Below are 27298 nucleotides of genomic sequence, written 5' to 3'. Positions count from 1 at the left end.
AAAATTCAGTTTTGTCCTATAATAACCATGACTATTAATGTATAGCTATTCATTTTCCCTGCAACCTCTCCTAGTAACACCTGCATTTTACCAGTTTCTGACAATCTAGGAAAAATTGGGATGATTTTGTTTTAAGTATTTTGCTTTACAATATGCCAGTCTGTGCCTTTTTAAATTCCCAGTTGCAGCTTTAAATATACATTTTTTATATAGTTTTGATTTTGGTTTGTTTTGTTATGGAACAAACTAACAAAGGACTCAACACTTAGGTTTTAAAAGCTCGACAGAGTGGACCCCATTTTATTAAAATAATAAAATTAAACTTTTTTTTTTAACCAAATTGTAGCAGGAATGTCTACTTTTCCATTTATTTCTTAACTCTAATAAAATACTTTATTTATTTATTTATTGCTTTAACTCTAATAAAATACTTTCTTGGCATGGTTGTGTTTATATACAATATCTCCAAAGCATATACACCAAAAAGATAATGACAAGAAAAAGAACAATAACAAATAACAATAAAAATTAAAATAATGTTCTAATTAATAAAAAAATGAAATAAACATATGCCTATATAATATAAAACAGACATCAAGACATTATGAAAAAAAAGAACTAATGTAATATATATGTATATTGATAGTCTCTGATAATGTTGATCAAAACAGTCAATTAGTAGTTTCTGAGGGTGCATCTTTCTCTTTATCCTCTCCTCGTCATTCTACATCATGACTCTGACCTGGATCTACTGTCTGCAAACACAACCCCTCCATGTCCTCTCTGCTCGATCATTGTAAGGGACTGATTTGACTTGGGCTAGTAGGTCTTGTGTTAGAGGCCCATGAGTCAGTGTAGTTCAGTGTGTCTTGTTTAGACCCGCATATGTATGTATGTGATGATCAGGTAGAGCTTAGCCGCTAACAGCCACAGTGTGACGGGCTCTAACCCACCACAGCCACCAAACTCTCAGCTTCTTATGCCCGTGTAAACCAAACAATCACAGAGTGTGGGTTTGATTCGGAAAATCAGCTTTTCAAGGTAAGAAATCTACTTTTACGCTTTCCATACGCCGAAGAAGCATTAGCAGGGACTATGCGGTTATATTAGCTTAGCTCTATGTAACGAATCTAATGAGGCACTTTATAGTGCTTTTTAGTGTCGCTTTACAGTATAAAGAGTAACCCCGACATGTATACAAATGTTTTATCGTTTATTTGTTTAAAAGCGGCTATATTTCTTGTGTTGTGAGCTCCTCTGTGTCGTATTTGCTGGCTGGCTAAGCTAAATGCTAGCAGAGAGTTGACAACTAACCATTTACGCTTCGCTGTTCATATCTCTCTGTTGTCCTGAGAAAAATGGGCTTTTTATGGAAGTAAAGTGTTTTAAAAATTCTAACTAGCTTGTTACTTTACTTTTTCAGCATTGAAATGTACCGCTGGTTTGTTAGCATTGGGGATAATGTCAGATGATTCACTGAACATAGTATTGGGTTTATGCTCGAGGAAAGCTGTTTTTATTCCTTCAAAAAGCACATGAATTCTACAAATAATGGTTTTCCTTTTAAGGAACTGAGATAACATTGGTGTGTGGTATTTCCTTCAGTGTTTATATTGTAACGCCCACTTATTTGGAGAGAGTACAGCAGGAATCAGGGCTTTGTTGTAGTCACTGGTGTAAACACTGATTTTACACGCACTCTCATGGTAAATGTCAGGGTTGTATTTGCTGGCATGTAACTGTTACAGTGAAATGCAAACCTCTGATAAGATCCCATATGTAAGCGATTACTTTCTTCTATTCTTCTAAGTTTGACTGATTCTCTTGGCAAGGTCACTTATCCTTACATTTGGACCAGGGATTTATTTATTTACTTTTTAATTGGGGTCCGGGACACTAAGGAGTCCTTAGATGATTTTAAATTTTAAAATGGGGGTCATTTGCATGAGGATTATTATATTTGTGGCATTTAAAATATTGAAAACCCTTAATTTTGACTGCTGGAAGTGAGGGAAGCAATGAAGTCAACAACAGCGGACTTTGATCTACCAAATCAGCAGTTGCTGATTTCAAATGATAAGGTCTTTGAAAGGTACAGGCCCTAGAGCAGATTTCTTTGCTTCATTAGGAAATACATGTCCAACATGTCTGCTTCCATGTCACAATATGATGATACATATTCTTAAAGCCAAGGAAAGATTGGTTATTGAGACAAATGTGCATGCAAGGACAGGTTAAAGATTGGGAAGATTAATTCATATGAGGGTGAGCGTAAAAGTATGTTTGTGTGCGATGGATTATGACTTGTACGCGGTCGTTGCAGGGTTGCAGATTGAATCCCCATGAGTAGGGTGAGTTTCTGTTCGTGCTTTCATTGAATTTAACTGTTTTGTTTTTTCCCGCAACCCACATCTCAGTGTTCCAGTACTGATTTGGACTTTATCGTAGGAAGATGTTTAAATGCAAATAGGCATTGCAGATGACATATTATGTTGTCATGGAAGCAACGTGAATGAATGATAACTAAAATTTACTTTCCTATGCTCTGAAAAGTCCAAGGTCATGTGTAAAGAAATTAAGTAGGGTAAACAATTGGATTTCATGTTGACTTAAAAATTAAGATGGAATCAAACTGGGTTTCCCTGCTTTTCCAGATGCTCAGAGATCAATAAGCGGGGTGTGGTTCAGTGCTCTTTGGAACCAGAATTATTTCATGCGAAGCCTTTACTCCCTCGGGGTTGCCATTGGCATTGTCAGTTTACAGCTGTGCCATCGTTGTTCCATTTCTTAATTTTTAACTGTTCTCTGAGGGATGTATAGTGACTGATCTTCTTGTATCTATTTCCCTGTTTGTCAGTTACTGAAACGCAGGGGAATACCAGGGTTTTTCCTGGGTCCGAAATGGGCTTCGGTGGTGGCGGGTGACAAACATAGTCATCCCACACACAAAGTACAAAGTACCCTACCCATGTGAACTGTGAGCCCAGTCCTGACAATAAATGCAAAATAAATGCAAAGAAATGGTTTGTAATATTGACTTAGCCTATTTATTCATGCATTAAAAAAATAATCAGTGTCAGGACAGATCATAAAACAAAGTGCTTAGAACAATTTTATATTTAAAAATCTGTTAGTTTAAATGTATAAAGTCACTGAAAGTTAGTAATAAAATGAATGACAAAGTAACATAGCAACATAGCAAAAGTGGCAGGTCTATTTATTTTGCATTTACCTTAAAGTTTTAGTTCACCCAAAAATAAAAATTTCTGTCATTAACTTACCCTCATGTCGTTCCAAACCCGCAAGATCTTTGTTCATCTTTTGGAACACAAATTAAGATATTTTTGATGAAATCTGAGAGTTTTTATTTTTTTATTTTATTTTTTATCTCCCATAGAAAGCAAAGAAATTACCACATTCAAGGTCCAGAAAAGTGGTAAAGAAGACACAGTGCAGTGCTTCCGGGTTCTACATCAGAACGCTAACTCTGTATTGGCTGGCTCCTGCGTCAGCATCACACGCATGCGTTGTGGTGCTCACTAGTGGTTAAACGGATCGTTGTTGATCCGTGATCCGTACAGATGAAGCCCCATGGTTCGGCACACGTGTGATTCGCAGATCAATTGCAAGTTTAACTCCAATAGAGTGAAAGGTTATCATTTGGATGTGTTTTTTCTTGCTAGTTTACACATTAAATAGATCTAAAACCATTCCAGCACTAGCAGAGGCAAAATTCGGTATCGCATGCTACGCTTTTATCGGTGAGCACAGACGCACATACATACAAGGCTTGCACGCAGACAGAGAGAGAGAGAGGCACGTTTCAGATAGCTTGCGAACTCCAAATTGATTTCTCTTTCACGTCCTCAATGCACTTGGATGGACATATACATGCATTATGTCAGTCAAAATACCCCTCTAGGCAAGTATTCTCGTAAACACATTCGGTTATGTCTTAAGTGAACGAGGTAAGAATTCGGATGTGTATATCGGATGTGTGCGTATATGGGGTCTTACTCTTAAAGTAACAGCAACCTGCCGTTGTCTGTCATATAAATCAAACAACAAAACACAGCTTTAACAAAGATTAATCTATATTAAATTTATACAGTGAAATTTTACATTTAATTATTGCATTTCTGTACATGAAAATTAACACTACAGTTACTTAGACCTTATACTTTATTTGTAACTTTGTTGTATTTATCTATGCTTGTAATTGGTGTACAGTATTTGTTCTTTTTACAGTCTGTTCACTTGCCTTTAATAATGTATTAGTTAGGCTAGTAGTTTCTGCTGTGGTATCGGAATAGTTAAAGTGGCCTAAGTAATAAATGCAAAGTTACCCCCCATCCCCCAATTTTTTTTGTGCTAATCTGAAAAATGATCCGATCCGTGACTTAAAGGTACTAAAGAGGATGTTTTCGTCGACTGAGAAACCAAAGACTGTTAGTGAATTTTTGAAATGAGCGCATGCGTAAGAACAACCCCCCTCCTTCACAGCTCATTTCCAGGGAACGCCTCCCAAAACTCGTGCACGAGTATTGGAGCACGAGTGTTTACCACCGGCATTTGCTGTGTCGTGTTAGTGGATTCATTATGTCGGACTCACCGCAGGTAACTCATAATCTGCAGTTGTTACTCCTGTCTCCGGACAAAAACATTGCATGCGGCGCCTGTGGAGTGTGGAAAGTTACTGGAGCGTGCAGCCGTGCACGTCTCGCGCAAGGAACGTCATGGCAGTGATTGACAAGCCAGAGGGCCAATCTGCGCACGTCTTTCAAAGGAACGTAATGGCAGTGATTGACAAGCCAGAGGGCCAATCGTTTACGCGATGATCGGCCCTACCTCGTGCACAGATGATGTATATTAATATTATTCCTTTCAGTGCACCTAATAAATAGTCTTTTATCAGTTAGTAAAGACAGTTTCAAGTAATATTACAAAAATGTATAAAACAAAACATCCTCTTTAGCACCTTTAATAACCGCGATATGATCCGAACCGTGAGTTTTGTGATCCGTTGAACCACTAGTGCTCACGTGAACAGCGTCGGCCAATACCCAGCTGCCATTCGAACATAAACACAGAAGCACTGCACTTGGTTAACTGCATAGGAGACTGACAGGGAAGAGAAGAAATGGTTGAATTAAGTCGTTATTTTTGTAAGTATTTTTGTCGCTTCATAACATTAAGGTTGAACCACTGAAATCACGTTGACTATTTTAGCGATCTCTTTACTACTTCTCTGGACCTTGAATGTGGTAATCTTCCTTGCTTTCTATGGGAGATAAAAAAAGATCCCTCAAAAATAACTTAATGTGTGTTCTGAAGATGAACGAAGGTTTTGCGGGTTTGGAACGACATGAGGGTGAGTACCTAATGACAGAAATTTAATTTTTTTGGGTGAGCTAACCAACACATTTGACATACAGTATCAGATTGATTTTTTTTTTTTTCTTCGTCCATTGCTATTGTTATGATTGTCTATTGGATTCAATCAAGCATTTAAATATGGTTGTCAATCCAGAAACTTTTCAATGTGTAGTTAGCAGTATGAAAAATATAGCCTATTTTATATACAGAAAGCGAGCAAAGATCGCTGCCGTTATGGTCAATTACCATGCGAGGTACACAAAGAGAGTGCTACAATCTTGCAAAAACTTCCATTATTATCAATATAATTAGTTGGTTATAATGAAAGGATTCGTGAGCATGTAGCAATCGTGCTGAACAAAAGCTCTGCCATTTTGTGCGGTGTTGAGCGGATTCTGACTTGTGTATTGAAGATGAGCAAAAGTCTTACTGTTTTGGAACAACAGGAATGTGAGTAAATGATGACAGAATTTTGGGGTGAACTAACCTTTTAACTAACGCACACACCCCTTACAAGATGACTGCTGTGGTGGATTGTGGGAGGCAATGTGACCATTCCCAGAACATAACCTGCCATCATCATTTTTAGTCATCAAATAGCTGCGTTTGAATGCAGAGAAATTTGTCTGCTTTGTGAACCAATTTTACAGGTCAGTCAACATTTGCTGTGTTTGGCTCAAATATTTGACCCCCACTGACTCATGCACAGCTTCCCCTGTTTGCCATCTGCACTTTTGTGTGTGATTCTGTACTCGGAGTCATATAAAAAAAAAAAAAAATGGAACTGCCATCTTAAGTACAATTGCCATATATTTTAGGAGCAGTTTGTTTCTTGTTTGATTGAATGAAAGGAACAATTCACCCAACATTAAAAATTATGTCATTATTTGCCCACCCTTGTGTCATGTATGATTTACATGTGGAACACAAAAGGAGTTGAAATTTGCTTAAATGTAACAAATTATGATATTTTTTTTTAATAAATAAAAATTAGGGCTGTCACGATTATTTATATATAAATATATATAACGATTATTTTGGAAATTAAGTAATTGGTCGATTATTTTCACGATTAATCGAGTAATCGGGATTTTTTTATGTAATAAAAATGGCAAACCCAAGCAAAAGTCCTTTAAAATGACTTAAAATACATATATAATAATAATGAGGCAATAATATTTGGTTCAAATAAAGTATCAAAAGCAAGTGAAGTAATCATATGGCTTTATAGAATAATACTGTTAAAAAATACATAATATAATATACATAATATAAACAATCAACTTATGTATATTATGTATTATAACAAATTCCTGGGCCCTCATTTATCAACAGTGCATAGAAAAGGTTCTATATTTTGTCCTACAAATTAAATTTAGAATGTGCCTAAGTTCAAGAAAATCTGTATTTATCAAACGTGCGCACAGGTAAATTGGAATTTAGGTTTTTTTATTTGAATGTATTGGATGTAATCAAAGAATCATGACGGCTCTAATAAAATCACCTGACAAGTTTATAATATATATTACATCAGCAAATGAGAGTCAAATTGGACGACTACAGGGACTCATCTCTAGATCGCTCATTTAACAGTTCATCTATTGCCAAAATTCTGTCTCAACCAACACATTGAACGATGTTCACTAACCCAGCAAAGTTTTTCAATTGTATTGTCATTAATTCTCTTTAGCATGCAATTTGAAGTATATCTGTTCCCTGATCACTCCAAATCAATTTCTGCAAGTGAAGAACAAATTTGTACTCGCGTGCGTTGTATTACTCACATTATCGTCTCTGACAGACAGAATGTTGAAGCCAGTCAGGCCGCCATTTTCACCCTCTTCTTGTAAAGCGATGATGACGCATTCAAAACATCGATTAGTGTTGGTTTTCCAGTAAATGTATGTACTCCCTGGACTTCTCGTAAATATTACTGTGTATTGTCTATTGTGCACGTTATTTTTTGACAGACATCGATGTTATGACATTCAAATGACGTGCATTTGAAAACTGATGGATGGTAAGGTAGTAATTATTTATTTCTTAGGGTACGTTTACACGACAACAATGTACTAAAAATGAAAAGTTTGTGTTTTTCGTGTACAGACAACAATGTGGTCAAAATAATCCCCATTCACATGGATCCGAGAAAACAATTAAAAACGCTGTATTATGCTGTCAGGCCAGTTGTTGGCGATGTCACTTTGTAAAGAAACACTACGTGCCTGTAGACTGAACACATAATACGCATGCGCATGATGTTGCTGTTTTCACATATTCACGCGTTTGTAGTTTACATGGAGACAAAAACGGTATCGCTCTCAAAAACTTGCAATTTTAATTCTGTTTTCAATAGTTTGCATTTTCAGTCACCCAAAATGGGAGACATTTGCCGTTGTCATGTAAATGAATGGCCAAAACATATAAAAAGTTTTCCGTTTTTATTTGAAAGTGGTGTTGTGTAAATGGCCCCTGAGCCGGCCAGTATTCAATTAAGTGATTCATGAGTGTGTTATGTGGATGTTTTTTAGTTCTTATATTCCAACCGACAGACAGTAACTTTTTCTTAAGCCTAAGGATGTGATAACATGCGTGAGGGGTGAACTGTGTTTTGATTTTTGGTTAATTATAAAATGTGCTGGAGACATTTGAAATGCCTGTTGCATAGTTCATCATACTTATTTTACGGAATTAAGTTTATTTCATGGCTTAAATAAATTAGGCCTACATGTTAATCAGAGACGGACAAGTTTGGCTGACTTTTGAAAATCAAGTAAATTTTTTTTAACAATGCAGATTCTGTTGTAAATAATAGTGAAAATCACTTTTTTGTTCCATTATTACTATTATTATTAGCAGATTTTGGGCAGAATGTTCATGCTCTACTGTTTCAGATAATAATACCGTGTCTACACCAGACGCGACTGTTGCCGCGTCGCATCGCGCCGCAAAGCTGTCTACGCTGAACGTGACAAACCGACCGTTGCAAAGCGCTTGGACCAAGTGAGAAACAGAACGGGGAATCCGTTTACTGTCAGGAATTTGTTGTCGTGCTGCATCCAGTGTAGACGTGGTGTAAGGTAGGGCTGCACGATATATCGCATGAGATTGTCACGCGCATTTCGTCAGTAAAGCCGGTTCCCTGATTACCGCTAAATCGCCATCACCTGCTTTCAAATGGAGCGGCATTTAATAGACAGAGCCGTAGATCACTGAAAAGCCACGCAATATCGCGTTCATATCGCAGATGAATCGCCTTCGATAATGAACGCGATATTGCGTGGCTTTTCAGTGAACTATGGCTCTGTCTATTAAATGCCGCTCCATTTGAAAGCAGGTGATGGCGATTTAGCGGTAATCAGGGAACCGGCTTTACTGACGAAATGCGCGTGACAATCTCATGCGATATATCGTGCAGCCCTAGTGTAAGGTCATTTAAGCTCCAAAAACATTAAAAAAGTCTTGTAAAAGTATTTTAAGTCTTTGGTGTGTTTTTATTCACTACACATCTTGCCCTCTGCTGCTGTTCTCAAATCACATTTAGACTTTAATGTATATTCACACTTTGTTTGTAAAAGTTGCAGCAGGTTTGACATCACAGTGATGCCAAATGGAATTGGTTCTGCGCATCCCGAAACCAATTGCAATGTGACGAGATAAAATATGCAAAAACTGCATGCAAGATTTGAAAATTACAGTTTTTATATCTTGATTTTCAATGATTAACAACTTGCATTATGAGATCTTAGACTAATAATTTGTTGCTAAATAACAATTTAGAGTATTAGAGATTAGATTTGTAATCTGTATTTTAAATTGTTGGTCTATTTAATGCTGATGTTCTTTTTTTGTAACAGGAAAATGACAATTTCAGTGTGTACCTCACAAAAAGGCTTTAGAATATAGTGCAGTCATACTTTTATAGAGCCGGAAAGCCCTTTTTCATTGTATGCTTTTATTTTATGGTTAAGAGCAGCATAAACATTGTTTAAAAGATCTCCGCTTGGGTTCCATTGAAGAAAGATGTATGGCTACAGAGTTAAACTGAATCTAGAAAAAACAGAAGTGGGTTTTTGTCAGTTAGGTGATGTGTTTTTTGACAGAAGGCTTGAGGGGAGTAGATTCTCATTGTGGAATAATTTGTTGCATCTGGAGGACTGTTGGGTGGAGGCTGGATTTTGGCATCCCTTGCGTGTGTGTGTGTTTCTAAAGGTGGGACGTTGCATCACTGGAGAGTCTGTTGAGGACACAAAAGCAGCGTTGTGCACTGGTCATGTGATGCCTGTTCGGAAAGCTCCGACCATGTGATCCTGCCTCACAGAATGCTGAGTCGAACTTACAAATGCTGCCTCACCCTTGAGATGTGAGCATGTTAGATTGAACGAATGACATGAGAAAGATACAGCGCCATTTAAAGATTGAAGACATAGAGGAACAGGTGTGAAGGACAAAACAGGAAACGAAAGCAATAGTGTGCCAAACGCTACGGTGCAGACTACGTGCACTTCTCTCATTCGGTCCTTACTCACTGTTTCCCTGATGGTGCTGTGGGGAAAGTGGCTGTCTTCTGTCGAGTCATTTTGTTGGAATGTGGAGATTTTACAAGGACAAGAAGCGATGGCTGAAGTCGACCAGAAACGTCTTAGAATGTGTCCTAGGAAATTGGAATACGGCTTGGAATGGAAAAGGAACACTGTGGAATTCCACAGCTGCACCAGGAACAATAGGTTGGAAACAGATGAATTACTGCTTGAACTTCCTTGATGCTATCTAATAACATGGCTTGTACTGAATTGCAACATACCCTTCAAGTAATAGTACAATCATCAAGCTATTCAGCCAGAAAGTGTAGATGGTGAGTGAGGCTATGCAGAAATTCTATATAATTTCTTTATATTTAATGAGCTTAAAGCACAAGTTGTTCTTTAGCAGCAGTTATAGGGAAAGCACTAATGGGGAAGCTGAAAGAAACTTGTCATTTTGTGATTTGCGGATAACATGATCCAGATGCATCTGTGAGGAAGTGTGTGTGTCACATTTAGTTACCACACCCCTCTTCACCCCTGCGCAGACCTTGTGACTGCGTTGCTGTGGCAATTGGACAGGGAATTTATAAGATCACTTTAACAATCTTAAGTGTCTGTCACTATGGTGTTCTTTATTTACTCTTTGCGATTAATGAGAGGAAATGCAAACATCCGTGGTGCCATGAAGACATTTCATGCAGTGTAAGTTCAATTCTTTCATTTACTCTGGCTCATATGAGTTTAGCAGAATGTTCATTCTGTTCTTCATACAGTGCAACTGAATGTTTGATCTCCAGAAAAGCACCATAAAAGTATATATTGCAGCGCAATCGGTTACCACAACACACATGCCATTATTTGGGTGTACATGAACTTGAATGAGTTTTGAGAGTTGTGGTGGAGGGTACAGTTGTAAATGACTTAAATTTTAGTCTCACAAAGCTATCGTATGACTCCAGAAAACTTGGAATATCGCACACAAGACTTATGTTGTGATGAAATGACAACATAAGTCATTTTTAGCCATCTTGGCTAAAAATGGATTTTTGGGACAATTTAATTAGCCTTTGATTGTGAGCATTTGCTTTTTCTAACATTTTCTAAGCGATTACAATAGTTTTTTGAGATATTGCCATTATTTCTATGGCATCTTCACTCTGAGAACTTTTAAAATCTTTAATGTAATATTTTAAAAACTATGCAATATGGAAGCTTGTTTCCGCCACTGAATAAAAAATAAAAAAGGTAATTGCGACTTTTTATCTAACAATTATGACTTTTTTTCTCCGAATTAAGTGATATAAAGTCTCAATTGCGTGTTATAAAGTCAAAATAAAGACTTTATTTCTCGCAATTGTTTATATCCCGAAATTCTGACTTTATAACTCACAATTGCGATTTTATATCACAAAATTTTCAGAATTGCGAGATATAAACTTGCAATTGTGACTTTTTTTCTCAAAATTGCAAGTTTTTATCTCACAATTCTGAATTGCGAGTTATAAAGTCAAAATTGTGAGATCCCCCCTCCGAATTGGACGTCATAACTCGCAATTATGAATTTAAATCTCACAATTCTAAGAAGTCAGAATTGTGAGGAAAAAAAGTCAGAATTGTGAGATATACACTCACTTGCACGAAAAAAGTTCTCTATAATTCTGACTCTATAACTTGCAATTGCAACTTTATATCACAAGATTCTGAGAAGAAAGTCAGAATTTGCAGAAACAGGCTTCCATAATGCAATGTATTTATGCATATATTGACTTTAAAAACTGTTCAAGATAGAGATTTAGCTTTTTTCACTAACTACTACCAGTGAATAGTAAACGGAGTACTAACAGTGCTGTTAAGTGGCTAATATAAACATTTATGTACTCTTAAACAACAAGCTGCTTTGCCTTTTCAAAAGAGACATTTTTTTTTACTGTTCTTTTTTTTGTATTGCATGAGATTTCATGCATTCTGCTATTTCTCGGTGTCAGTGTTTTTGTTATCTGATGTTCAAGTAATGGTTTCTATTCTTTCTGAAAACTGAAAATGGCAATTTAGGTTGATAATTTTCAATAACTAAAATTTTTATGCATCATTAGTCATATGGAATACTTTTATGGTGCTTTTTTTTGGGTCATTTTTGGATCTTTACAGTATTTGCCCCCTTTCACTTTTATTGCATTAAAAAGAATGGCGAGAACATTCTGCCTAACCTCGGTTTTTGTGTTTCACAGATAGAATAAAGTCATACAGGTTTGGAAAAACTTGAGGATAAGTAAATGAGCAACAGAATTTTCATTTTTAGTTGAACTCTCCCTCTTGTTTTCAGTGGTCTAAGCATGTGCATGTTGTCTCTGTCACTTTAGCTGTCTGGAGTGCTGTAGCAAAGTCACTCAATAATTCAGCTGCTTGACTGTCCCACTGAGGCTTCTTGTTTCTCTCCCTTTCTTTTACGAAGGTGGATTGAGAAAGACTTTTAATCTGGGAGCATTTTGCAGCTGTAATAGTTTTCATTTCAGCTCCACCAACAAAAGCATGTTGGCTGTTGCCATGGCGTCAGTGTTTCACAGGCAGGCTTCCTGTTTTGGTGGTCTGTTACTTAGAAAGAGTGAGTTTCCTGTTGAGCCAGACTGAAAGAAAAGGAGAGTGGCTCGCGTTGGCTCTGCGCATGAGGTTCATGAATGTTTGAGATATGTTGTTTCTTTGGAGTGCCAATGAAAATGTTTTCACTTTATGTCTTTTGTCTCTTGTCGTGCTGTCCGACTGCAGTCCTGGAGTTTGCCACAGGGAGTCAGCAGAGTGTGGGGTATGAGTCATGACGTCTGTGGTGCTTGTAGACAGTGGAGGAACAGTGGTGGAGTATGTTACAGCAGTGGACGACCATTTACCGGTAAGAATTTCACAACTACAAAACTTTTTTTATTTTTAGTTGTTGCTAGTCTCGCATCTACAGACCACTCGTCTGATGTATATTCCACTCAAATATAGCAAGGTCCAATATGATTCACTGGCATTACACAATTTGCAGCAGTCAGACTTGCCATAGTCATATTTTTGTCTACTGGCATGGAGTTTGTCGACTTTGTGGTTTATTCTGGCAGGAACTGACCAAAGATCAGCTAATCAGATTAGAGCTTGTCAAACCATATACGATGAGTGAGATGGAACAGTAACGTCATGTGCTGAGAGTGGGTTGCTCCTTTTTTGTGGCACAAACAAGTAAATGAAAACTTCTGGAGATCACCAGGTTACTCAGCCTTTTCCCACAGTTACATCTGAACTTTGGTTCAGTTTTGTGACATGACGTATTTTTAAACGGAATAATGAATAAGAAAAAATCAGATGGCACCTCCTCACCATTTCCTTATTATTAGAGAAGGAACACCATTACTTAAAGGATTAGTTCACTTCAGAATTAAAATTTCCTGATGATTTACTCATCCCCATGTCATCCAAGATGTTTATGTCTGTCTTTCTTCAGTCGAAAAGAAATTTTTGAGGGAGACATTCCAGGATTTTTTCTCTTTTAATTTTTCTTTACCAATGGGTTGAAGGTCCAAATTGCAGTTTAAATGCAGCTCTCACGATCCCAGCCAAGAAATAAGGGTCTTGCACTAGCTCTGCATGGCGATCATCACGTTGGAAAGGTCATGTGTGACGTAGGCGGAAGTACCGAGCAAGTGTTTACAAAGCGAATGTGCAAAGACTAAGTCAAACGTCCTTTACAGAAAAAGGTAAAACAATGTTGGACGATTTTTATGTTGGAGGAGAAAATGAGATGGAGGTTTTCGCCCTACCGCGATACTTCCGTCTACGTCACGCTTGACCTTTCCAACGTGATTGTCGCATCGCAGAGCTAGTGCAAGATGAGCATTTGTAGTTAAAGTACATGTTTTATTTTTTTTAGAAAATGACCCATCGTTTCCCTAGACAAGTTCCTTATTGGGATCATGTAGAGCCATTTGAAGCTGCATTGAAACTGCAATTTGGACCTTCAACCGGTTGGTAACTGTTGAAGTCCACTATATGGAGAAAAATCCTGGAATGTTTTCCTCAAAAACCTTAATTTCTTTTCGACTGAAGAAAGACAGACGTGAACGTCTTGGATGACATGATGAGGTGAGTAAATGATCAGGAAATTTTAATTCTGAGGTGAACTAATCCTTTAAGTGGAAGCAAATTTTCAGATTTTGACTAAAGATTATGAAGAGAAATTTAAACTTGCACAAATGAATTGTTCACCACTAGACTAGCTTTTATTTGAATATTTTCAGTTTTCATTTTAATTTTAGTTTAAGTTTTAGTAATTTTATTATGGGCTTTTGTTTTGTTGTTATTAGTTTTATTTATTTTTTATTTCTATTTAGTTTTAATTGGATTTTCTAGTTTTAGCTTTAGTAATTTTAGTACTTCAACTTATTTGTTTCAGTTTTTAAAGTAAGTTTTTCATCTAATTTGTATTGTTTTATTTCAGCTTTATTTCAGTTACCAAAAATTTTAAATAATTTAAGTTTTAGTGAACAGTAACAACACTGATGTGCACTAACAGTAAATAGTCATGCGAATTTTGATTTCATGTGGACTTTAAATTACTTTAAATGTTTAAAAAAAATCTAATTGTTGGTCAGACCAAGTTTTCCTGTAAAAGTGAGCAGTTTTTAGTCAGAATAAGCTGCAAAGATGATCAAATAGTAAAAATTCTGCCTATGCAAAGCTATGTTTGTCACGTTCCCTGAAAATCAGCTTATGATATTTAGTTTCCAAAATATGTTAAGGGATGATAACTATAGCAATAACTATAATTATAAAGTTTTAATAATCATTCTGAATTGGGAGGTCCACACCACAGCTATAACAACACAATATCATTGGAATCACTTTCAGAAAGATTTTATCCAGCTGATGATTGATAATTCAGAATCAGAATCCACCTGACTTTAAAGAGCTTGAGCATTTAAAGCAGTATACAACTGCAGCACGTGCTAATAATAAACAGAACCATTGGTGTGGACGCTAATATATAGTGGTCGACCTATATATAGCCAAAGCTGATATATCAGCCGATATTTGGCATTTTTTAATTGTCATCATATAGTCCATTGGCCATCAAAAATCAGTATTGATCTGATCGGCCACTGCTAATATAGTTATCTTTATAGTTTCTTTCTAATGTGAACAACCCTTTAAAGTTTTGTAGAACTGTCGAAAGTCTTGTTCATTATAATGCAGTAAAACTTTACAGCAACTCTTGAAATCTTGATCTGTTAGAATTAATGTTTAGAATAGTATTCCGTTTTTTTCTTGATCATGAAACCTCTGTTCTCTGTCTAGGAGGAGGGTGTGTATGAGGTTGAGGGAGAAATGGAGGGAGAGGTGGAAGGAGAGGCGGAGTACCCTGCGGTGATCGTGGAGCCAGTGCCCGGTGCGCGGTTGGAGCAGGGCTTCGCTGCTCAGGTGCTGGTGTACGACGATGAGACTTACCTGATGCAGGGAGTGGCTGAGGAGCAGGAGGTGGAGACTGAGGTGCTGGAGACAGGTGAGAACACATAACGACTCTTCTCTCTTTCTCAGCTGATTCTCACTCAACCCTATGAGCACACCTGGCCAGGAAATTCAAAGATATACACTCTTTCATGCTTCAGCAACACTTAAAGGTGCTAAAGAGGATGTTTTGTTTTGTACATTTTTGCAATATTACTTGAAACTCTTTACTAACTGATAAAAGACTATTTATTAGGTGCACTGAAAGGAATAATATTAATATACATCATCTGTGCACGAGGTAGGGCCTTAAAAACATCAGCCAATCATTTACGCGATCATCGCGTAAACTCACTAACAGTCTTTGGTTTCTCAGTCGACGAAAAGATCCTCTTTAGCACCTTTAATGGACACACATTCATAGTCTTTAATGAATGCACTCTAAACATAAGTGTTCACAATTACACTACCTCATAAGGCCTCATATATTTTTTTATTGATTTAATTTTTTATCATGATACTAGAATAAAAAATACTTACCATTTATAATTATAATATATTTATTATTATATAATTATAATATATTTATTGTTATATAATTATAATATATTTACTTTATAATTAATCATTTATAATTATAACTTATTAATCATTTATAAATACATTATTATTATTGTTGTGTAGTCATATTAAATGGGAGGGAATGCTTTCCTTAATCTTTGTTCTTAGCTGATCACAAGACTATATAAGAGACCTGTTATATATAGTTATATATATATAGTTATATATACTGAACAGCTAGAAGTTGACTTGTAGCATTATGATGAACAGATACAACAGCATTTTTGTTAATATGCATTTCAATAACTAGCAAATAATATTTTATATATATATATATATAATGCTGTTGTATCTGTTCATCATAATGCTACAAGTCAACTTCTAGCTGTTCAGTACACTATTTTCACACATTTACCACAGCTACCACTGTTACTTAATGTGCTTTTGTTCACATGTGCTAAATGCTCTCTGTTCTAGTGACTGCATGTTAACATATTTTGAATCCTGAGTTTTGGCAGTGAGACTTTGTGAAGCCACCGTTTGGAAAAACATCCGATTGTGCATCCAGCATTATGCATTTGTAAACCTTAATTGCGCAATACTTCATGGTGGCCATTGATGCACATTAAATGCTGCAGACTCAGACATGGGGAGAGAGTTGACTATAACAGTTAAGTCAGTGGTTAGGTATCCTGTTTTTTTGTGCATGCAGACTCTTGCTTGTTATTATATGTCGTATATAGAATGCCAATCATAAGGACTGGGATTTATGGGCTTTTAGTGATGCATCATTTCAGAGGTTAACCACATAAGCATGCTATAAAATCAACCATGTGGCACAAAGATAGCTTTCTTGTATTGGTTACAGTTACTAGCAGCCAAACACAGGGTTGCACTATTTTTACAACTAATTTCTGTAATAGAATTATATTTTACTGATCTAGCAGAGATTGCTACTTTAAACGGACAGTTCACCCAAAATGAAAAATTTGTCATCATTATTTGTTCACCCTTATGTTGTCCAATCCATAGTAGATTCATTTGCAGAATATTAAGAACTGACCGTCTCATTCACCATTCACTTTCATTGTATGGGAAAAAAAAACAAAAAACAATTAAAGTGAATAGTGACTGGGTCTTCTTAGTATCTAATTTTATGTTCCACATAAGAAGTAAGCAATACTTGTTTGGAGCAACATGAGGTTGAGTAAATCATGTATATAATCGTGTTTTATATAGATTTGGTGCCAAGGCCGTGTCCTGTGATGGATATCTACTGCCCTCTTGTGGACATTCTTTAAAGTTCTGTCCAGAAAATGGTCATTCCTCACATTATAATACTTTTTGTATTATAAAAATACTTATTGTAATACTCATGACAATGTTTAAGACACTTATAACAAATTATATATTTTTGATATCACGTGACATCATAATACCCTCATTTTATTTTTCAGAGACTTTAAGATCAGTTGAAAGTGCTAAAAAGAATGTTAAAACATTGCAAAAAATAATATGGAAAAAAGAAACTTATACTTGTCATATTCGTGTCTATTCAGAACAGTTATTATTTATATATATTTCAGATACTTTGAGATGACAGTTGAAAGTGCTTAAATTACAATAGGAAGCTGTTTAAGAACATTTTATAAGAAAATGCCCTTCTAGATAAGAATAAAATAAAAAAGACGCTAAAAGGATATAGAAATGGAAATGCCTACTGTCATATTCGTGTTACGTTATTCAGAACTGTTATTTTCATTTATTTAAATTCGTTTTGTGGAGAAAGTTATATTTATTGTTTTGTAAAATACGTATGCCGAATGTGATTTTTAAAAGATGAAATAAGTATTCGTTTACAAAATTCTTTTTCTCCGCTGTTGACGTAAATCGAACGTAACGCAAGAGCGCGCGGAGGATTTCCTGTGTTTGGCGCGGAAGGATCTGTGCGCGCTGTTGAGTTTGTGGAGATTTCCTGTGGAGGCGGAGTGATCTGCGAGTCGTGCGTCTCTAAACGCTTTCAATGCGAGTCAATGTGAATCTGCACCTCTGGACGAAACATGGCGACGTCGCTGCATGAGGGACCCGCTAACCAGCTCGATCTACTTATCCGAGCAGGTAAAAAGACCAAAGCGCGTGTTCTGGCTCGCCAGCGTGGGTTTGTTTGGGGCGCAGCAGAGCAGTGCTCGCGCCTCAGCGCTGAGATCCGTGAAGTTGTGCTCTAAAGTAATGGAGGGCATTTCAGGAAGTGATCACCTTGGTTGGCAACCTGCATGGCGTTGCCTAATTTTCTTATCTGCTTTCTTGGAGTGATGAAAAGTAGCGTGAAGATGTGCATGTTGTGTTATGCGCGATCAGCGTGCACAGTGTTTAGTTTGCACGGCGCTGAGGGCGTTTTAAATGTGGAGTGTGTTAAAATAACGGGTTTCTCTGGAGGTGGTGCGCTGCTCTGAAACCAGGAAGTGGGAGAGATGTTGTCTTTCCTACGTCTTTGCCACGCTGTCTGGAGTCGGAAGGGCACTGAGTTTTATTTTTAACTCTTAAATACAGCCTTACTAAACTGTGAATTCCCGTTAATCTGTTGAGTGAATTGTTTTCTTTTGAAAATAGCGTCTGAGAGCTTTACGTTTGTCGGTTGGTTTATTTTGATGCCTCATCTTCAAAGGAAATGTGGCATAACGGAGGAAAAAATACACGCTGAGCAATTACATTAAAACTACATTTAAAAAAAAAAATAATGTTAAGTTGTATGCAAAAACATTGAGTTTGAGTACTAAAATTCATGTTTGCTTTATGTCGCAGATGTCCCGTTATCTAAACGTGGTCGCTCTGCTTTCTGCACAGTTTAGCGCTGAATGTTAAGCAACATTTAACGCTTATTTATTTCTTTAAACACCACTTTGTTTTGTTTTTTCTGACATGTAATGTGTTGCTGCGAAAGTGTCGAGTGGATATTTTGACTTCTTTTCATGTGAATGTTTGGATTTTAGAGCTAATTTGATGGCGGAAGCATTGTTATTCCACGGGGCTGTGTAAATTATGAGTGACAGCACTCGTCGTCCAATAGTATTCGCGCTGCGTTCGAAATCCTACACCTGACCAATCGTCTTGTCTGTTTGTTGGGGCGTTGATTAGAGAACCGCCCAATCAGATTCGGGGCGGGGATTGAGTGGCAGGAAGCTCGGAGAGCGTCTTCAGAAAGAACTGGAGGGAAAGCTCTGACGACTGTAAACACGGAAGTGAGGAGGGACAGCACTACTTTCTTGTGGACCGCTATTTTAGTGATAGAAAAATAGTACCACAATATTCGGTCTCCCGTGTCAGTTGTTCAGCTGAATCATTATTACTAATAATGATTTATTTATTATTATTATTATATGAATGTTAACAATGACGCGATTACTATTTAGAAGCTGTTGTAGTATTTTGTATTTCAGCGAATCTGTATTCATTATTCATATTGACATAAAGCATGCTGTATTTTCTGCTTATTTTTAGAGATTTTAGTGTTGCTTTGACTTCAGTGTTTTGGTATTCGGTATTACAGATCAAATTTACTTTTGAATAATCAACATATCTCTAAAGAAGTTGTTTGGACTCTTTTTAGGGTAGTTAACTCAAAAATAAAAATGCTCAATTCTTCACTCTCATGTTCTTAAAAAAGTAAATAATACAGGTTTGGAACAACATTAGGGTTGAGTAAATTACATAATTTTTGAATGACCTAACCTTTTAAATGTACAAGAATTTTAAGAATAAAACAAAAAAAGCTTTTTTTACGAGAGTAACTTTATTTTTAATTTGTACTTATTGTTTGAAAGCACTCTTATTCTTAGTTTTGAAGTGTTGGCAGCCATGTGCATTTTCAGTATTTTCTGTTAAATAACTACACATTTGTGTCCTGTCTCCAAGGGCAGATCTGTCCGAATACAGGAAGTAAATGCATGCAGGGTCACCCATTCTAGAGGACACCGTGTGTATGTGTTTATGACTGGGACTGCCTAAAGATAGCCCCCGTGAGCAGCAACAGACAAACATAGCCAAACATGGGCATGGTCAGGTTGTAATGGGACTTGAGTGACGGCTTGGATAGACTGGCACAGGTGCTGGTTGCTCTGAATGTTAATGCCAAAGAGAAATGAGGCTAGAGGTTCCGTCCTATATATGCATGAACTGCTTGTCTGAGATCAGCCTCTCTGCACCTGTTTCTAAATTAGAGCGTCCAAGGAAGTGACATGTCAGTTAGCAGATTCTTTTATCTGAACTGTCTTAGAGCACACTAATTGGGCTTTGAGTAGACTGATCGCAGGTACGACTCCTGTGGATCTATTTAGGTCCAAAGGCAGGATTTCAAGAAGTCTGCAGTTGCACTTTTGCGGTAATGGGTCCTTACGGGATTTACGCTATATGTCCTCTCACACCCATTTATGTTGGTTATATTAAGTGATTCAAAACACTCATTCTCAGAGTGCTGAACTTATATGGTCTCATGTCAGCTCTCTTTGACTTCCGATCACTGTCTCTACGATCTGTTAACTGTCAGGTAGTGTTTTTGTCAGGCAGTAGTTTAAAGCGCATAAGTACCATATTAAAGTGTCAGTCACACACTTAATTTAGTCTACTTATTAAGTGAATGCCATCAAAGTAACTTATACAACCCCAAAGACTTTACAGGAGCAAAAAATGTTGATTTTAATTGTTTGATTAAAAAAAAAAGTTTAATTGTAATATATTTTCTTTTTTTGACGTATAGCTGTTTCTAGACCAGTTTTTGTCACCCATGCCCAAACATGTCACTCGCTCTGTGGGGTTCAGTTGTTTGATTTTTGAATATGATTTTGAGTAACCATGAATGGTTTTCCACCCAATAGCACCCTCTATTGGCAGTTCAGTGTGCAAACATTCAATTTGAAACATGAGGGGTTTTTTTGTTCCTGCGGCCCTCATTGTATATAGCATTTATTAATTTCATTACTGTCCAAAAGTTTGGGGTCAGTAAGATATTTATTTATTTATTTTTTGAGAGAGAGAAATTTAATATTTTTATTTATCAAGAACACATTTAATTGATTGAAAGTGACAGTAATGTTACAAAATATTTCTGTTTTAAATGAATTCTGTTCTTTTGAACTTTCTATTCATCAAATAATCCTGAAAAAGTTATCTTGGTTTTCACAAGTAATATTAAGCAGCAAAACCGTCTTTAACGTTAATAATAATAATAATAATAATAATAATAATAATAATAATGATGATAATAAATGTTTCTTGAGCACCAAATCAGCATATTAGAATGATTTTTAAAGAATCATGTGACACTGAAGACTGAAGTAATGATGCTGAAAATTCAGCTTTGCCATCACAGGAATAAATTACATTTTAAAATGTATTCAAATAGAAATCAGGTATTTTAAGTTGTAATAATATTTCCACAATATTACTGTATTTTTGACCAAATAATTGCTGCCTTGGTGAGTAAAAGACTTTTTTTCAAAAACATTTCAGACCCCAATCTTTTGAACTGTAGTGTATATGTCAACATAACTGACAGATCAAATGATTAACCATAAGAAACCATTCAATTGAGGAATGTAATAAAGCTGTTTGTCACAGCGTTAACCAGTAAGTTGTATTGAAGTGTGCGTTCTTTTTTTAGATAAAGGCATCATTTTAAATGCTTGTGTAGACACTTTGCTGTTAAATAATGTCGTAAAAATGCAATGATACTTTTTGAAATTGTAATATGCACCCAAGAAGTTTACAAACCAAGTTCAGAAGAATATTAAGTTTTGTTTGTGTGTTTTGTCTGTTGCAGTGGAAGCATCAGTTCATGGCTCCAGTGTGCACTGCTCTGATAAAACCATCGAGGCTGCTGAAGCTCTTCTACACATGGACTCTCCCTCCAGCTTGCGTGGAGACCGGAGCCCAGGTGAACAATGCTTTCTCTTCCTCCTTCAATTTTAGCTTTCACATTGCTGTAAACATAATTTCTATAATGATTTGTTTTTCTGCTGTGTAGAGGTGTTTGTGCCTCCATGTATCAATACTTCGGAGTTCCTGCATGCTGCTATGCGACCTGACGTGCTGACAGAGACGGTGGTGGAGGTCAGCACAGAGGACTCGGAGCCCATGGAGGTGGTTACAGTTCTTCAGGAACCTGAGATGCTGGAGACGGAACCCAACAAGAGAAGAAAATGTGAGAACATTAGCACATATTCAAAGGCTTTTTTTGTAAAGGTTACTCATTTTTTAACAAGCTTTTTAACTGTTGTTTATGCGTTTCATCCTTTCAGCTGGGCGGAAACCCAAACCCCATCACATTTCAAACGGATCTCCAGATCTGGGCATCAAGAAAAAGTCTAGGGAAGGGAAAGGTACATCCTATACGTTGTGTTATTTGCATACGATATGTGTAATTTCACTCCAAAAAATATCAAAAGTACAGATCATAAGGAAAAAGTAAATTTGCACAAAATTATGTGACACTGTAATGTGATCTCATTCTCATTACCATATGATGTATTATTGTTGTACATTGTGTACATCACGATAGTATTCATTGTTACTGAAATAAATAATTTTGGATGATTTTTCATTACTTTAGAGACACTAAACCATTTGAACAATATATAATTGTTGTTATAAAAAGTAGAATTACACAGCTGATCAAATATTTGGCATCATATATAAGAATGATGCATTTAATTTCAAACTTGACAGTAAAATAATAAGACAGTAAAAATAAGAAATGTTACTTGAGCACCAGATCAGCATATTAGAATGATTTCTGAAGGATCATGTGACACTGAAGACTGGAGTAAAATTCAGCTTTGACAACACAGAAATAAAGTACATTTTAAAATAAATTAAAATAGAAAAGTTATTTAAATTGTTTAAATTTTGATTATTTTTGATCAAATAAATACTGACCCTGGTAGCGTTACATGCGTATATAATTAACTGTATTGAATAATTTAGTGTATATAGCAAATTACTATATGATTGTGGAATGTTCTTGACAGGATTCGTAAGATCCACCCCAATATTATTTAGTTATTTTTAAATAGAACTTGTTAGATTATCAGTCGTGTTTTGCCAGTGCCAGTGGCTGTTAATTGGCAAATATTGTTTAGATTGTTGAACTTATGCCATATTTGTGTTTTCCTCCAGGAAGTACATACCTGTGGGAGTTCCTGTTGGACCTGCTGCAGGATAAGAACACCTGTCCCAGATACATTAAGTGGACACAGAGGGAGAAAGGCATCTTCAAGCTGGTGGACTCTAAAGCTGTGTCAAAGCTCTGGGGCAAACACAAGAACAAACCTGACATGAACTATGAAACGATGGGCAGAGCGCTCAGGTGTGTGCAAATGTCGTAAGATATTGAAGATGGGTTTTGCAAGACATTTCACATGGCTGGAATGCCATATTGACCAATTGGCATCTATAACTGGAACAATCCGATGTATTATTGTATATTTAATTGATGTCTCTGTTTCTCTCTCAGGTATTACTATCAGAGAGGTATCTTGGCTAAAGTAGAGGGTCAGAGGTTGGTCTATCAGTTTAAGGAAATGCCTAAAGACATTGTTGTCATCGATGACGATAAGTGCGACCCTGGCGATGACGTAATCGGAGAGAAGGCCTATGAGCGCGTTCCTCCCTCATCTGACACTCTATTGACGACTGACCTCTCCAAATCCCCTGCCATCTTGAGAGGGGGTGGCAGGACTATAGTCCACCCAGGCTCCCCAAAAGCTAAAGCTGCACTTACTGCAAGTCCCGTTCAGCGCATCGTAACAGTCTCCACGACAACGGATCCATCACAGCAGTCTCATGCCACCATTATTCCTAATGCCAATGCACCCAGGTAACAAGACTTAAAGGGACACCTATTATGCTTTTTATTTGACCTTTCCTTTAATATGTAATATGCATGCAATATGTGCATGTAAACGATCTGCATGATTACAAAGCACAAAGTCTACACTGAAACTGGCCTGAAATGCCTTGTTTGCTGTCCTGCTATTTATCAGTGCCAGTGTTAAATTTAATCATTTTTTATTTAGTCTTAATCTTCAGACGAAAATGCTTATTAGTTTTAGTCACGTTTTAATTGATGAAAAGTCATTGCATTTTTTTGTCAACTTTTAGTCAATTTTGGTTGCTCTTTTATATGTAGTTTTTAGACAAAAATAGTCATTATAAATTTTCTTTCTTTAGACCAATTCAATTAAGCTTATGAGAAATTTGAATCAAGGCAGTATTGACATTGTACTCTTAGCAGTAGCACTTGTGCAGTTCTACATATTCCTTTTCCTAAGTTGGATATCAGCCTGCACCTTAGTTGGAGCAAATAGTTTGTGACAGAATACAGACTAACTGAAAGACACTGTCATTTAAGCAGAAAAATCTCAAATAAAGAGGAACACTCAGGGACATGACGTAAAATTAGAACAGCCTTCTGTCTGTACCGCCTTGACTTGATTCTCGTGCTTCGACTCGTTCTCTAAACTGAACAGCCAATCAGAGTTTTCTCTTTTTCCCGACGGGCCGACGCCAATTGCACAAGTTAAATCGGCCCAAAAAGACCTGACGTCGTTCGACTAGAGCCAACGGTACAGAACACACTGGGAAAACTTAGTCGGCCCAGTGTTGCCCCATGGCCGATTGTTGGCTGTGTGTGTACCAGGCTTAAAAGAAAGGCTCTGATTGGGGAATTGAAATTTTTGAAATCTGGCAAATATAAGCAAGAAAGCTCCTAAAAACAGTAATGTTTTGTCTCCTTTATTCAACAAAAAAAACAAAGTGATTTTGGTCAAGGTTTTAATTTTTTAAACCACATTTTTTTCGTCTTTTTTCATGAACAATATTGATATAGTCACCATTATTGTTGAAAGACGTTGGTGTCGTCTTGTCATTGTCTCATGTTAGTCATGAAAAATAAGGTTGTCAACGAACATTTTTCGTCATAGATTTCGTTAACGAAATTAACACCGTTAGCTACATCACCATGCTACACATTTGCATAATGCACTGGCTGCTTTTACCAATCCTCAAAAAACAATTGGCTTGGTGTGTCCCGGGCTTAAAGAGACAGGAACTAAAAGAGCGTTTCAGGCAGAAGGTGAAAAGAGGTGCTGCAGCAAAGTACATTATGAGAGAAACAATGTTTTCAAATCCTTAAATCATGTTAATGTATTCTAGCAGACCCCAAAAATTATAGTAACGAACTTGTAAATGAGTATAGTGTGGGCACTTTTTAATTTTCTGAGACAACAATTGTTGAAAGCAGTCAATTTTTTTGACATTGTTTTTAAATGTAATCTTGTGTCCAGAACTGTGCGGTTTGCTATGCTAAAATAAAGTTATTTTAACTTGTAATAATATTTCACAATATTACTGTATTTTTGATCAAGTAAATACTGACCCTGGTAGCATTACATGTGTATATGATGAATGATATTGAATATGTAGTGTATATAGTAAATTACTATATGATTGTGACATGTTGACATGTTCTTGACTGAAAATTATTGAAAGCAGTCAATTTTTCGACATTGTTTTAAAACGTAATCTTGTGTCCAGGACTGTGCGGGTTGCTATGCAAGTGCCGGTGGTTATGACAAACTCCTTGGGGCAGAAGATCTCCACAGTGGCCGTGCAGTCAGCAAACCCTTCGCTCTTCACCACAGCGCCCACCAATGCCGGCTCACCGACTGGAGTGAACGCACCCAAAGTCCTAATCCAGACCATGCCAACGATGGTGCCCGCCACAGCAGAGAATGGTGACAGGATCACAGTTCAGCTTGCCAAGATAATCACCATCCCTGCAACCCAGCTCACGCAGTGCCAGCTTCAGGCCAAACCAGGCACCCCCACAGGCATCAATCTGATGGGCGCCCCCCTCGCCGTCCGAGCCCTCACGCCCGTGTCTGTGGCGCCGGGGACACAGGTGGTCAGACTGGCGGTACCTGCCCAGCAGAGTCCGGCTCAGGCGAAGACGCAGGTTCCCGTTTCAATCCAGACGCAAACTCAAGTCCCAATCTCCATTCAGACAACGTCTACTCCGGTCACTGTACAGAGTCCGGCGTCAGTCCCAGTTCAGATCCAGGTTCAACAGAGCCAGCTCTCTCCAAAAGCGAAGAGCACAGCCCAAACCTCAGAGTCCAAACCCGACAGCACTTCTGAGCAGGACAGTCTCGCACAGGAAGCAGTAGAGGTGGTAGAGGAAGATTCAAAACCACAGTTCGCAGCAGAGAGCTGAAGAGTGATGCGCTTTGTCGGCCATGAACAATTATAAATGAATTTATAATCCCCAGATACTATTCAATCACATTCTGGGAATACAAACTGGAGTTGTACAGTTTCAAGTTCAATTGTGGTTTCATTTTATATATTAAAAAAAAAAGGCAGGCAAAGACTCCAGCCTTTATCGAAGCCCCAATTCTCACATCATGTGAACTAAACCTGGATGTCCGTCATTTCAATTATGAGTTGTTAAAGGGACCAATGTAAAGAACACTACAGTTCTCCAAAAAAAAAAACTACTTTGACACTAATGACAGCTAAGCAGAACACTAAGGAGCGAGTAGGTGTAGTAGTCAAATATGTGAACTTTTGAGGGAGTATAAATTCAACTTTTTATAACTTGTATAAAGATTTTTTCTTTAACATTAAAATTGCAAGGCAAAACCAGCAGTTTCTTTTGACGATCACTGTGAGTCACGCTTCTGCCCGTGTTTCACAGGAACATGTCGATTCTCCCTCCATCTCTACTAAGAGAAGTAATGGACTTTGTATATAGGAATTATACAGTTTACTGAATTTATAAAAAATGCAGCCTTAGAACAGTTTTTTTTTTTTGTCTTGTCTTTTTTCTTTCTTTTTTTTTTTTTTAAATCAAGCTTATTAAGCTTTTGTGTTAAGCTCATGTTTTGTTGTTGTTGTTGTTGTTGTTGTTGTTGTTTTCTTTCCTCACACACTGTACCAAGCACAGTATTATTGGCAAGCAAACTGCAAAGCATTTTTTGCATTCTCATTTCAATCTCTTGGATAAAAAAGGCCATACTATTTTGGTGTAATCATATCTGGGTCCAAATTCCAGAACAATGGCAATTTGTCAACACAAAAGAGAAAAAGAAAGGTCAATCGGCAGCATGTATCCTCGCTGCAAATACATTTCTAAAGCGTTTGTTTTCTTTTGCTTTTTATTAGTCCTTAAAGAGGGAGAACAAGATGTTTGTGTTCAGAATAATCTAGTTTGTATATTCAACATTTGAAGTATATTCTATTTTGTTGTACTCTTGTTTCAAAGTGTACTCAAGTAGATTTTACTCAAATACAAAAATATTCCTGAA

The 27298-nt window shown here is 36.9% G+C and overlaps 1 protein-coding gene across 6 annotated transcripts; it reads left to right on the top strand.

The window, feature by feature from the left end:
• Positions 1-750: 750 nt before the first annotated feature.
• On the top strand, positions 751-27298 carry elf2b (E74-like factor 2b (ets domain transcription factor)). 6 transcript variants are annotated; one of them, XM_048197334.1, is made up of 9 exons: positions 751-1041; positions 12666-12786; positions 15228-15432; positions 21754-21867; positions 21958-22134; positions 22232-22312; positions 23109-23298; positions 23446-23808; positions 25527-27298. In XM_048197334.1, exons 2-9 carry the CDS (start codon positions 12712-12714, stop codon positions 26203-26205), a joined length of 1884 nt encoding a protein of 627 aa, XP_048053291.1. In that variant the 5' UTR covers positions 751-1041; positions 12666-12711; the 3' UTR covers positions 26206-27298. The 6 variants fall into 6 exon arrangements, with proteins under 6 accessions (XP_048053291.1, XP_048053292.1, XP_048053293.1 ...); XM_048197335.1 differs by lacking the exon at positions 751-1041 and adding an exon at positions 9189-10103; XM_048197336.1 differs by lacking the exon at positions 751-1041 and adding an exon at positions 10092-10231.

The sequence above is a fragment of the Megalobrama amblycephala genome, linkage group LG7 (genome assembly GCF_018812025.1).
Source record: "Megalobrama amblycephala isolate DHTTF-2021 linkage group LG7, ASM1881202v1, whole genome shotgun sequence".
Classification (NCBI taxonomy): Eukaryota; Metazoa; Chordata; class Actinopteri; order Cypriniformes; family Xenocyprididae; genus Megalobrama; species Megalobrama amblycephala.
Note: the sequence above shows the minus strand (reverse complement) of the source record. Positions and strands in the feature narration are given on the sequence as shown.

Coding starts and splice junctions, on each gene's coding strand:
- elf2b (XM_048197334.1), top strand. CDS start 12,712: ATGACGTCTGTGGTGCTTGTAGACAGTGGAGGAACAGTGGTGGAGTAT. Junction 12,787..15,227: donor CAGTGGACGACCATTTACCG/GTAAGAATTTCA, acceptor TTCTCTGTCTAG/GAGGAGGGTGTGTATGAGGT. Junction 22,135..22,231: donor ACCCAACAAGAGAAGAAAAT/GTGAGAACATTA, acceptor TCATCCTTTCAG/CTGGGCGGAAACCCAAACCC.